We start from the raw sequence: 14,059 nt of genomic DNA on the forward strand, positions 1-14,059 counted from the left end.
TAGCAGAGTTTTCAAAAGCAAGGGAGGCAAAAAGCAGGTGGGAATTCCTCTGTATAAGTTACAGTTGTTACCATTACTACTGTTTTTCTTGGCATGGATGACTCCCCACCGATCAGAAACTCTAACTTTCATCACAAATCAGCTTGCTACTTCCTGTAAAGCATTCACCTGGTGTCTTGCCAGAACAAATATTTTAATGTAAAATTTAATAAATGGAACTGAAGGTATTATATCTAATTTAAAATTCCATATTGTGTAAACTATTGATATTAATGTAATTGAGTTTGTAAACAATCCATTTGTGGAAGCTAACCTTAGACACTATTGACCCAAAATATCTAGTGCGGCTCATCTGCAAAATGAAGCATCAATGCCTGGAATTCATTAAAAGTGTTACATGTTTAATTTTTCCTGCCCTACAGCTCCATTGTCTCGTAAAATTTTTCCTTTGATGTCCCCCACTAAAAGAATTAAAGGAATATTGTAATTGAAATGTCATTAATAATTCACAGGACCCTCCTCCACCAGCAATACATCTGATGAAATATTCATTGAGCTCCACAGACTGACAGTCTGCAGAGGAGCACTTGCCTGTAATTTGAACCACGAGTCCTGATCTTGCTGTAGCTCAGACCTGCCAAGAAGGCAATTATCTGGATGGTCTTGCCCAATCCCATCTCGTCTCCCAGAATTCCTCCTGCCTGCTGGCAGTGCAATTCCCAGAGCCACCTAACACCTGTTTGCTGGTACCTAAAACAAGGAAAAAGAAGATGGCAAATGTTTGATAATACAGATCATAACACAAAGTACTCATGAATTAATCATCTGGTAAGGTTCTTATACTAGTTACAGTAACATGCTGGAAGTGTGTTTTACATGAGTGCTGTATTTACTAGGTCATACATTTTTGATGCATTTAGACATTACATGTGACATTCATTCTTTATGCAATGCTAAAACATTTCTAATTAAACTGATAGTCACAGTAATTAGAGGGTATTTTATTTCATGTATATTTTAAGTGTTAAAAGCAGCTTGAGAAGCTACTCCAACAAAGCATTACCGTTTCAGAAAACAAGTCATGTAAGGGTCTAATAAATTGTATTATTTGGAATGTATAACTTGAACTGAAGGAAAAGTTAAGACTTCTATGAGGTAGGGACTTTACACTCCATTGTGAAAACAGATCTCATCTATCAAAGCATGCTTTTTTGTTTTTAAACAAATTAATTTAATAATATTAATCTCTTTAAATAAAGAAAAAAAGCCAACAAAACAAAAACGTTCTGCAAGGCAAAACAAAGCCTGTTCTAGTGAATGGGATGCCACAAAGCACTACTACGTGAGAATAGCAGGGTAGTTAAAATTTCCAGTGAAAGACTGGGAATAGAAAAAGCAATGATGCAAAATTCATTCCAGTTGGAAGAAGTAGATCTGAAAACAACCATCTATGATGACAAGCCAAAAAGGTGCAGATAGGGTGCTGGACTGAGAATCATTTTAGGACATGCTTTTTCTATAATGATATGAAATAGTGACAGCAGTAGGAATAATACCCATCTTGAAAAGATGCATTTTAAATTGAAAACAGAACAAAAGGAAAAGAAGCAACAGTAGATTTAAAGAACAATATCAAAGATAATTAACGTGTTGCAGCATTTCTGTATCTTGTAACTTAGAGAAAAACAAGGTTACTGATTGTATTTCCTTGATGGCATGCATTCCTGGAGTGGAGAGAACATGGAATCATAGCTTTCTATGAAAGAGCGATTTTTCACTTTAGGGCTTTCTCTTGGATGCACTTCAAAATTCTGTTTCATTCTTTGAACAAAGAATATTTAGGAATACTGACAGCTAATGACACCAGTGTCTATGAAGTACTATTAAAATCAATTTATGTGAGCTGTCTGTATTTAGATGAATGCTGACACAGGAAAAAAAGGATCAAGTATTTAGAAAAAGATGATCAAAGAACATATCTAATGGTTCAGGCATTATCACACAATATGCTGGTACCTCAAATGTACTATACCAGGAAGCCCTTAAAACAAAAAAAACACCCCAAATCCCCACCCTTTTATTAGGGTGGAATTCATCTTAAAAATGAAGGAATCTAAAAACAACTGTGAAATGTTTTGCAGGATTAGCTGTGATTGGGATAAGATGCTCCTGTTACTTTATCTTTCTGAAGGCCAGAACATTTTCCAGTGGAAATATTAAAGAACTGGAGAAAATCTTAATTCCAAACAGAAGCTGCTCAACCAGACTAATAGCCAACACATATCTTCAAACAACAACCACTCAAAATTCCATGATATTATTTTGTATTATTTTTTAGGATTACACCCAGCATTTGATAGCTAGTTGCATTTATAACCATCTCTCTCCCACTCCCCCTCTCTCCACAGAAAGTTTCACAATAGATATTAAAATTTGGGAGAAATTCTGCTCTAAGGATATCTAAAAATGGGAAAAAAAAGCAGGTATTTTGACCAAAGGCATTCAGATCAACAAAATACAAAGAGTGTATTAGTAACTACTACTAACCATAATAGGCCTAAATAAGCACATCAGATGATAATTTACTAGGAAAAGTTTTAAAATCTGTAGCTAAAAAAATTCAGAACTAATTTTTAAGATGGAAGGAGAATAGCAAGAGTCATGTTACTTTCTATAAAATCATGTTTTTTAAAACAATAGAAAATGAAAACGTCGAAGCATTTTGGGTCACAAAACACTTCCTTTTCCTAAGTCAATCCTGCAGAAGCTTTCCAAACAAGCCTGAATAGTAATTAAGACTTTCATACCTTTCATACTCAAGAGTTCTGAATGTTATTCATCATTAAGGAAATAAAGCATCCATCTGCAGCATCCCTCCATTCCCTATGCAGGAAATACGCTCTACACAAGATCTCAAGACTATGCAAATATAGGGCTTTAATTAACTACATAGATTTTTATTCTCCCTTTTCCAGATGCAATACTAGAACACATTCATGAAGCTGGACAGATGATTTCAACTCTCAAATCCTCCTAATACAGGAATACTGTGTGTCAGACCAGAGATGAGAATCCCATAACATATCAAACAAAACCAGAAACACATTTTTAGAGAATGTCTTGTAAATACAGTTCAAAAGCTCTGGGTAGACAGGGCCCATCTATTAGGCTGTGGACAATTTTTCATGCTGTCATGCTTCACCTTTTCTGAAGGTCAATAGCATTTGTACCCATTGCGCCAGAGTAGTTTTTACAAAAATTTCCACCATAAAATAATCTTACTAGTCTTACTAGTTGCATAGCCTTCTTTTTTTAAATATATATTTTCTATTATGCACAGGAAGGATGGAAATGATTCCACACAAAGTACATTTTCAAATTCTTTCAGTTATAAGCACCTCCCAAAATGAAGATAAAGCATATTTTTCTCAAGGACATAGTATTAATTCAATTGACTTGAAAAATAAACAGAGAAAAACATTAGTTTGTTAGAACACATAAATTAAGGTGCTTTGTTATACCAATTCTTTGTTTAATCATCTAGGCTTGCTATAATTACAGCTATACAAAAGTTTACAAAGTCAAAAAAATCACCCCAAGTCACTTTTTTTTTTAAAAATGGTTATACAGGGAGATAATCAAGGCTAACTCCTGAATTTTGTGCTTTCATTGCACCAATTTTATATTCTTTTCATTCTAAAAATACTGTGCAAGTCTAATAAAAATGCTGCTTGGTCTTCCAAATAGTTATGTTTGAATTGCATTTTACATGAGTAACCATGCTATGATTCATATTTTAAAATGCACTGCTGTAGCTAGTAGAGTTTAGTTACACTGTTACTAAGACAAAACTGCATCTCAGTTGTATCAGAGAAACCAATTACAGAGAGCAAATAATGAAGAAAGCTGATTTCTTTTTATGTACAACTTCTCTTAGGCTAGGCGCAGAGAGTGTAAGGCAAAGCTAGTAAGTTAGCCTTGCTAACTAAGTTTAGTTTTGTTCCACAACAGCACCAGTGGTATTAGCTTAGTACATCTTGTTGAATATTTTTCAGAGCAGATAAACACACAAGGAAGAAACAGATCATTCACTTTAACAGGCTTACCAGAAAAAAAGAACGTAAGAATCTACTATTTCTAGAAGTGCAAGCTAACTTCTTTGGAATTCAATTCAACAGTGCAGAAAGATCACTTACAGTATAGTGATGCACACCTCCTCGGGTCAATATACTTCCATCTTTTGTACTGAACTTGGTCAGAACTCAAAGTTTAATGCCTATTGACTGTGAGCCTTCCTACACTGGAGATTTCAGCATTTAACTTACAAGTCAGACAAATCATTCAACTCAATTGATCTTTCTGACCACTTAGGAAGTTTTGTCAGCTGACTCTTGTTTGCAGGGATACCCTTCATTAGTGAGGCTGATATCTCTAAGACTAATTTTTAGTTGTCTGCCTCATTTCAACTCCCTTCAGATTGCTCAGACCACGCATCCATTCTCAGGATGATTATTTCTGCAGTACCTTTGCATAAACAACTGGAGACCACATATTGGCTGTGTAGGGTCCTGGCAACACAGTCATTAATTCAACTCCGTTTCAGAGCCGCTGCTTTGCTTCTGAAGAATTACAGGACAACAGTAATAATTTCTTTGAGGTTAAGACTAAGTGGCCCTGTTGAAAGGGATACCATGCATGCCTGTTAGAAACTGTGGCTACCTACAATACTAATTGTAAGGTTTTAGAGTTAGCTTTTTGAAAGAGATGCTTTTCCTGCTGTATGAAATTCTGCCAACAAAAATGAATTCAAACAAATGATACATCAAAGTTAGAGAGAGATTATGTAATAAATTAACTTGTCAGCTGCTAACTTGTTTGAACTGTCTTTTGTAAATAGCTTACTGAGATGAAGAAGAGTTGCTTGAAAGTATCCCTGAACACCACTGTCTCAAAAAATGAAACACAGCAGTCCTGTCCGAATCTGTGATGCATCATTAAATAATCAAAGACTGAACTGCACAGCAGCTGTCCATCTACTACAAGGAATAAGAATGCACCGTTTTTGAACATTTTGCCTAGCGTAATTTTAAAGAAAAACTATTTTATAATATGACTTATAAAACAACTTCTCAGAAAAAAGGTGTCCACTATTTTTGCTGGCAGAAAATTCCACTCATTCTATCCAGTCACAGAAACATCTATATTACTTCTTTTCATTTATCACAACCTGTCAGCTTCTTATCTTCAATTTAAAGCTATTCTCTCTCCTCTCCACACCTGAATTAAAAGAAAACTTACCAACAAAAGAAAGCATTTACAGAAACAGACAAGAACAGCTTCTCAATCCTTAGTTTACTAACATATATTTCACAATATTTTAACAAGTCAGTTATTAACCGTATTTTTATATAACTGCATTTAACTTTTAATTTCATTAAGTTCTTTTTGTGCTCACAATTAATGAGTTTCTTTGAGGTTTGCTCCTGCAGCTTTATACCTTTTTATACATTTTTCCTACTGAAACCTAAATGATCATTCTCTGAATGAAAGTTGCAGCAAAGTGCATCTGGAAATCATCACCACTGTTACTCTAATATTAGTACCATATAGCGGTGTCTGCATAACATTAAAATAAAGTGTTCAGCACATACTTAAAAAGCTTTTTGAAGAGAAATCCTGGTACTTTGAAACCCTCTTCGAATTCAGTATCACTTTCATCGGAAAGTTCCTCAGCCATGCGATGTTCTTTGTCCTTCAGACTTTCTTTTTGCCACCTCCTGGAGTGACACAAAGAGTCAACGTTCAATTATTGCAATTAAAAGATACTACATGAAAACTAAACTGAATCTTACACCAAGCAGAAAACAACAAATACATTCTGGGGAGATGGCACACATTTTAATAGTAACACGCTGCGGAGAGTTATAATTATGCAATTACATGCTCAAAAGACTGACATGCTAAAAAGAGCATGCACTCTTGAATATTAGGTTATAAGCCTTCAGCGTTTTATAGCTAGTTACAGTTTTCTACAGACAAAAATACTAATACAAAGGAATCAAAGGCTAACACCATTAAAAGAAACTGGACATCTTAAATTTCTAAACCTCCATTAAAATCAGTAAGACTTGGTATTCCAAGGTAAAGACATTTTTTATGAATTTAACCAAATACTTAAATAGTTTCCTTCATCTAGAGAAATGTTACAGTAATGTATAATCTTTACAGAGGGATCAACCGGCAATGTCACTGTCTTTGGGGTGATGTCCTCTTGTAAAGCTGTTAATCAGCCATTGTTAAGAGAGTATTCCGAGCTTTTGAAATTACACAGTGATTCCAGGTATGCAGCCTAACCGTGTATTTGGAATCTAGGCAGTCCGTAGAATTACCTTTTTCTCCCCTTTCAAAAAAAGTACTGGACGACCATCAACATCCAAGGAAATTACGGCCTCATTTTTGTTTTAGTAAAACAAAACCATCTACCTGAAAAAGCAAACTGTACATGTACTGCCAGCTGGAGGAACAGACTCAGTATTGGCCAAATAAGTACGAAACAATCAACAGCACTTCATGAACAATTTGGGTTTTGCTAGAATGCTCTCACAGAAGTGCCATCCACTGCAGCCAAGCTGAATTTGTATAATCTGACGAAATTCCTACATAAACAATTGTTAAACTATAGAACAGACTGAAAACTCACCCTCATGCTACTGCTCTGGGTGCAGCACAGAAGTAGCCCTATTTCATCTAATAAAAGGTTGCCATGCTTGTTCGGACTAAATGATTTGGGTACCTCCTTACAGACATTGTAGATATATTCATCTTCCTACCAAAATCCTCTCCTCACCCCAATGAGCAGTCTCTCCTTCCCCAAACAGGCCAGTAAACCAAGTGTGCACTGTTGTCTAAGCCACTGTAGATATTATTGCCTGAATACATATTCCTTACTCATAACTAAAAATGCTAACTTGAGTGATGCTTGGAAGGAAGAGACCTGACAGTCTACAGGCGTCCAAAATATAATACATGAAGAATGAAATCATGTGATAGAGCCGTAACAGTAGTGATGGGATGAAAAGCAGCAAGTGAAAATTCAGGCCAAGAACTAAGCTACTCCTAGCACTGAAATTTACTGTATTAAGTTACACACACAAAAAAACACTCCCAGGTGAGACGCTGGAAAACTCAGTTGGTTAGTCATTCAACTCTGCATTGAAGAAACAGCTAGAGAATACACTCTAAAACAATCCCGCCGTGGCCAGACGGAGGAGGACTTAGCGGGCTGCAACAGTTTTCCAGTACACCTCCAGTTTCTGAATGACAGGCCTTACAGGTGAGTGAATATACCTGTTTTCCCCTTGGTAACATTCTACCTCTCCAGCTTACCCACTATGCAAACAGCTCCCAGTTGGCTGGACAGCCATGGTAGCAAAAAAATTGCAGGATAAATGATTAACAGGGTTCTTAAAAACAAACAAACAAAAAACCCCACCACCACTCTGTGCGGAAAAACATTTTTTGAAGTCATTCATCCTTCTTTTCCTATAAAGCTCTCCATTTCCCTGAAGCATTTGAAGACACAGTTTACCGAGGCATTGATATGCAAAGTTTAATGCATTTCCAGTCTTGCTACAACCAATCCAAAGCGCTTTAAGTTTATGGTCAAGTGAGTGTCTTATGTTTTCAGAGCTACTAGTTCAATTTTATCTATGCCTGGAAAAAGAAGCAGCATCATAAAAATGTCAGTTAACTTATGGCATAAAGTTGACAGTATCACCAGCTACAGAAACAATTTAAAAACAATTTTATTGTCTTATGTCCTGACTTAATCAGTCAATGTAGAGAGATAAAAGTAACTGTTCAGATGTTTCTCAACTGACTGTCTGTAAGCCACCTACCATCCCTGACACACTGCACTTTCAACTATGCAAACACAGAAGACACTATAAGCCATTTTAATCATTGCTCTAAATCTTTAAGACTTCACCCATGCCATCTAGCTAAACCATGTTAAGAATAGATACCACTGGTGCAATGACACATACAGTGCCGTAACTGTTTCCAGCCCAATAAGTGTCTTCTCCACTAGTTAAAAATCCTCTCAGTTAAAACAGTTTAAAATAAAATGTGATTGAAGTCTTCTGTCTTGAACACATTCATGGGGGGACAACAAGGGGAATGAAGCTCTAGTGTTTCCCCTTGTATTTTTAACTAAATAAGCAGTTCTGCAGGCAATTAAACCAATGAAACCTGCCCTTGTAAGGACATATAACCTGTGTTTGCATTTTGGGTAGGAAATAAGATGAAAACTCAAAAAGAGACTGTTCCTACTGTTAGGTCATTCAAAAATCGCCTCCCTCAAGGATCTGAAAATTCTCAGTACAACTTAAGCTAAAGTGTGTTTTCCCCAGTGGCAGCATTAACAGGGTCTCTCTTCCTTTCCTGACCACTTACTTTGGCAAAACTTGTAGGAACTTCATTTAAAGGCTGTGTCTCTGACTTTTTTTTTTATTAAAACCTTTGGTTTTATTAAAACCTTCGGTTTTAATTCGGTTAGGAATAAGAGAAAAGGAAAGAAATACAACACTGGATACGCAAACAACAATTGTACACTCTTTGTTTTCTCAAAGCTAATTATGGCAGTTTTCTAGATCAGCCTTTTACTTATCTTTTGACAAAATACTTACAGTCTGCTTTTATGAACCCAGCCACAAATGAAGTATTTTGGTCCTGCTTTATTTAATGAAAATAAGCACTATCATCTCCGAATATGTGCAAGTTGCAATAACTGTCAAACTTGGCTGCACTGAAATATTAACCAGGAACACACAGTACTGTACAGGTTTAGAGAGCCAGCTTCACTTGAAAAATATTTTCTCTCTCTTGTTTAACTCATTCCGCCTTCAGAAACAAAAAAATCACAATGAAAAGAAATAACAGCATACACAGGAAAGAAAACAGGTGAGGCAAAGACAGCTTACAGTTTTCTGATTAAAACTGATGGGCTGCTAATATTCACATGTGAGCACACAGACTGCTATTATTTCATTAAGGGAAATCAATTTTCTAGTTAAAAAATAAAAAAGAACTTACTATAAAATATATAAAAGGTTGAAGTTCTCCCCATAGACTTATCTATATTAACACAGGAATGGAAACCTCAATCGTAGACTAGCAGTCTGTTAAGAGTTTGATTTAGGAAAATAAAATTCATGTTCTAGAGGCTAACCTGTCCAAAAAGGCAGATACGATACATTCCAAAAGGATACCATGAAAATGCATTTGTTTTTGTTCTATACTATGTCGTGTCACCAGGCAGAGGTGGTCAGTTATTCTGAATTGCAGAAAAAGATCAATGATTCAAACTGACAAATGCTGACAGTGATTGCTTCAGACTTTATCATTACTGACAAAACTGAAAACAAGAAAGGAAACACCTGGTTATCACACTATAGTCAAACAATTGCAAATTACAAAGCTTCTGAAGTGACAGTAGGTGAAGTATCCATATTAAAACCAAATTAAATAAATACAGGTGACAAACGGGGCAGTAATTTGTGCAAGAGTCAGCCTCTAACTCTATATTCCAGCACAAATAACCGCTAGCCAACAGTGAAGCTTCAGTCTCCCCTGAGAAGACACAGATTGCCCTCTAGTGTACACTAGAAAAAGTGATCCAGAAACAATGAAGAAGAAACTTCCTTAGTGCGATTAACAAAAGCTGATAGTTGCCCTGTGTTTAGCTGTCAGGCATCATTGCAAGAATTTAGTTACTTCAGCTTAATTTAGCCAATATATCTCTTGGGATTATTAGATGCCTAGAAAAGCAGTTCATGTAGAATTTGAGTTAAGTTATGCTCTTAACTTTCCTGAAGAAATGCTTCTTTGACACACACTCTATCTGTTATTTTACTGAAGTGCGTAACTACAAGGACCACAGAATTGAAGGTTCTGGTGCTACATCTCTACCAAAGGTCTGTTCTCCCCAGCAAAACAAAAACCAGTTCAAATGAAGTAGTAGCAATTTGTTGTTAACGTCACAATAAAAAAAATTGCAAAACATGAAGAAATTATCCAGTTTTTAAAAAGCTGTGAACTTAATGTAAACCACTGTATTAAGGCACAGTCTACAGCAAAACTTAATTATCTTCCTTAAAAGAGTGTAAATATTCGTAATGGCTGAAGCAATGGGAGGACAAACACTATTTCCTAGAGCAGATCAGATAGTTAGACAGTCTGGTCCTCTACGCTTCCACAGATGTTATACTTTGGAGGGAGGAATAGCAGTAGCACATATTTTACTTAATTACAGAATAACATATTGACCTAATAAGAAAATTCCTTACTAATCTCAGTTAAATCTTACTGACATGCCAAAACAAACAAGAAATACGGGTTTTACTGTATTACAGTTTCTTGAAAATACAAGGCTGACCTTTGAGAAATCTACTTTTATATTGCCCATGGTCACTAACATGGGTATGATTTTATCCTGCAAATGTAGTATGAAAGCCATATATCACACAATTAAATCTTTCTTAATGTAGGATTTTGTTCAGATAGCTAATCTCATTTCCCACTTATTGCAATACCCAAGAAAGAAATTCTACATCCAAAACACAGTAATGAGAACAATTTGATTTTTTTTTAAAAATACAGTCAGGAACCAAGCTGAGTGTTTAATATAGTTTGCATTTTTGAAGCACAATATGTTTTCTATTTTAGACAGCTAAGAATCCCTTACAGATTATCCTAATTTGCTAAATTGAGGCATTCAGCATTACTTTTCTGATCTAACTTTTTATGGTCTATATGGGTGGATTTAATTGGTACATCCTAACAGATGAAATACATGCAGTTAGTAGCACAAGTCTCTGCAAGTAAAGTGAGACTGATGTAGACAATTACACACTTGAGCTTAGAATGAAAGGTGTACTCAGTAAGTGAGCCAAAATATATCTTCATTTGTGTCTTGGCTTTGTCATTTTAAAGAGCAGTTAGATGCTCTAAGAAAATGTCTTCCAGGAAAGGTAATATTTAATCCTTTTTTAATTTATAACTCTGAAATATTCAAAGATTCAGTGACTCAGATACTTCAAAGACAGCTAGCACATGAAAACTGATCTAATCAGAGGAAAATGCAACTAATTTTTTGGCCAATCTTTGTTTTTGATTTGAATCTTTGTAGCAACTGCTCTGTGTACTGATAGCCACAACTTCCAGCAACTCAGTCTCTTGGATGTCACTTGGGAGGCACGGAAAGAAGCTTTTGGAGCCTTATGTGCAAGCATTTGACGCAACTGAATGAAGAGCTATCAACTAAACAACTGTAGTCCACAAACTATACATAATAAACACGAAAATACAGATTCAGCACTTACCTCCCACAACATGGCATATAATTCCTTCCCTGAAGCAGCCAGCAGGTATGTACTGTCAGCTGCCATGGGGACAGTGACTATGAGATCCCTGAAATGTTCTTTTTAACTCCAAGCTATTACCTTGTGTAGACATTGTATTAGTGATGCCTATAATATATCACATTGAGTAACTGCATTTATTATGAGCAGCAAGTTATTCAGTTATATTTTTATTAAATGCACAGGAAATTTTTGATAAGCATGTGGGAAAAAAAAAAAAAAAGAATCTCAACAGATAGTCTTGACAGACTGCAGCTTCCACATCCGCAAAATCTTCAAAGACGGTAACCTAAGAAAACCATGCAGTCGTCTTGTAACGAATCTGGCAAAGGCTTACTTCCTGTGCCTTTAACCTGCATAAGTTACTTTTATCTTTTGATTCTAGGTAGAAGCAGCCAAAAAACAGATGCAGTTCTACTCATTCAACAGTCTTCAAAGAAAGTGGTTCTGTCATGACCTGACAATTCCACCACACAAGAGGCAACATGTTAACAATTCCATTAGCCCCAACTTTGAACACTTCTAGACCAAAAGTCACCGCTGCATAAAACAAACTATACAACTGACATCTGGCTGTTGATGGAGATCAAGTCTCTGAGACCTTTAGCTTCAACCTAATCCAGGCCTCTGGATACAGCTGGTAACAGCCAGTATGAAGGAGAGTTGGGAATGATGATTTACTACCTTTCACTGAACCCTATATTTAAATGCCTGAGAGTCTTCTACTTATCTATTTTACCTCTTCGTAATCCTCATTTTCCCTGCTACTGTCCATTATTCTTGCTTGATATAACTCATCTTAAATGTTAACCTCTTCAGAAAAGAGTATTTTTCCCTGTGTGTCTGCATAGCAAATGCTACTCCAATTACAGTAACTGGAGAAAGGCAAGGTCACGTAATCTCAACAAGAACCTGCACAAGGAAAAAGAACTAAAATTACTTGGAGTGTGAGCTGAATTCTGTATAGCTAACTTTCTTTTTTTACTATCTCTTGATCACCTTTCTCTTTCTGTGTCTCTTTTCTTTGAGTGGCCAGGGTAACCTTTGGAATGAAAGGAAAGAGCTCAGTGCTCCCACTTGCCTGCCCTGTTTACTGCAGAAACACCAGCTCCTATTCCAAAAACAGTCTCTCGTTCTAGAGATTCTTAGCAGTCCCACAGTTAGCTAATTATCATGCTTTAACAACATCACAGTATTTTCCCCTTGACACAGACCAATCTCTTCAAGTCCCATCCCTGAAAAGTTTTAATGCTAAGGAAACTCATTTTCAATCTTTAAAAGTGTAGGACTTTATTCAGCGCCCAGCACAAGACTAAATGTTCAGAAGACTAAAGTAATCCTAAAGGATTTTCTCCTGCTCTCTCTGGGGTAAAATATACTATAATCTCACACATTCATTTGCATTCAAAAGTAAAACTGACATGAAACAAGACATAAACATAAGCAAATGACAGCATTTCTATAGCATTCTTAATATGTTTCTTAATTCACTACATTTTATTTTCTTACGGCATTTCCCATAATGAAGATTACCTGGGGGTGTCAGCATAAAAACGTCAATGTGGACAGCTGCAGCATAACAGCTACAATAACTGTAGCTATGAAATTTTTAAGAGATGTAGTGTTTTGGTGGCAATTACGGTTATTGATATTTCTAAAATTCATTTAGGCTTTTATTGTAACTTTAGTAACCAAAAGAAATGTAGTCTACGATATGACTTTGCTAAGGATAAATTGTCACAATCTTAACGTTATTAAAAAACGCATTTGAATGAATTTAAACTGCGAGTCATATTAAAACTTTCAATCAAAATAAATTACTCTTGATGAAAACACTGAATTAAAAATGATTTAATATTGGTCTAACTTAAATGTGAGGAGAACAGTTTTATTCAGTAAAATAGTAAATATTTTAACAATTAATAGAATTAATTTTTGTTAAGGCATCCAATAAAAAAAAAATTTCTTCTTAAACCTATGGACCTCGTTCAGATTATCCTCTTGCTCAAATCTCTCTGCTCTCAAGAGCAGTAAACTATGCTCTAACTCTGAAAAGCAGCATCCTGGAATTGCAAGCCTATTGCCTCAGTTGGCTCCAGACCTTCCCTTGGTCTGAGATCTGAAAGCAAAGTTAGGCTCTTCCTACCTGAGGTTTCACTGCCAGCAATAACAACTGTACAACTGGAATGCAAGTACTTCTGCTTTCAGGAGAAACCTTTTCATCCACAGCAGTTCAGATTCTCACCATGGGAAAAGATGAGTGTTAATACCTTTTCTCCTTGACTCCTTCTCTTATACCACTTCATTTAAATTCACAAGCTTTTATATTTCTGTGGAAACCTAATTTGATTCTCCCAAGCATTAACCAGGTTCTTGTGCTATGGCCTTATCACTACATGAATCAGCTCTTCACTAACAGCCCTATTGTCTATCGTTCCTTCTACTCTAAAGCAGTGGTTTTCAAGTCGGAACCCATGAATTTCTGGAGGACTATTTGAAAGCTATTTGAAAGACATTCACGAAAGATAATTACAAGTAAGGAAGCTGAAGGTTATTATGAGTTCAACGCTTACACTAGAAAGGAGACAAGATGCCACTGGTTAGAGAACAATTAAACAAACAAAACAACCATTTTTGTG

The 14,059-nt window shown here is 35.8% G+C and overlaps 1 protein-coding gene across 1 annotated transcript in view; it reads right to left on the minus strand.

Annotated features, from left to right (window-relative positions):
• Positions 1-14,059, minus strand: part of ERCC6 (ERCC excision repair 6, chromatin remodeling factor) — a 49,679-nt gene that overhangs the window by 25,450 nt on the left and 10,170 nt on the right. The window contains exons 7-8 of the mRNA XM_026109965.2: positions 5,652-5,777; positions 592-750 (exon numbers count right to left, since the gene is read on the minus strand). Coding sequence (XP_025965750.2) covers positions 592-750; positions 5,652-5,777 — 285 coding nt within the window. The remainder of the gene's footprint in view (positions 1-591; positions 751-5,651; positions 5,778-14,059) is intronic.

The sequence above is a fragment of the Dromaius novaehollandiae genome, chromosome 6, assembly GCF_036370855.1.
Source record: "Dromaius novaehollandiae isolate bDroNov1 chromosome 6, bDroNov1.hap1, whole genome shotgun sequence".
NCBI lineage: Eukaryota > Metazoa > Chordata > Aves > Casuariiformes > Dromaiidae > Dromaius > Dromaius novaehollandiae.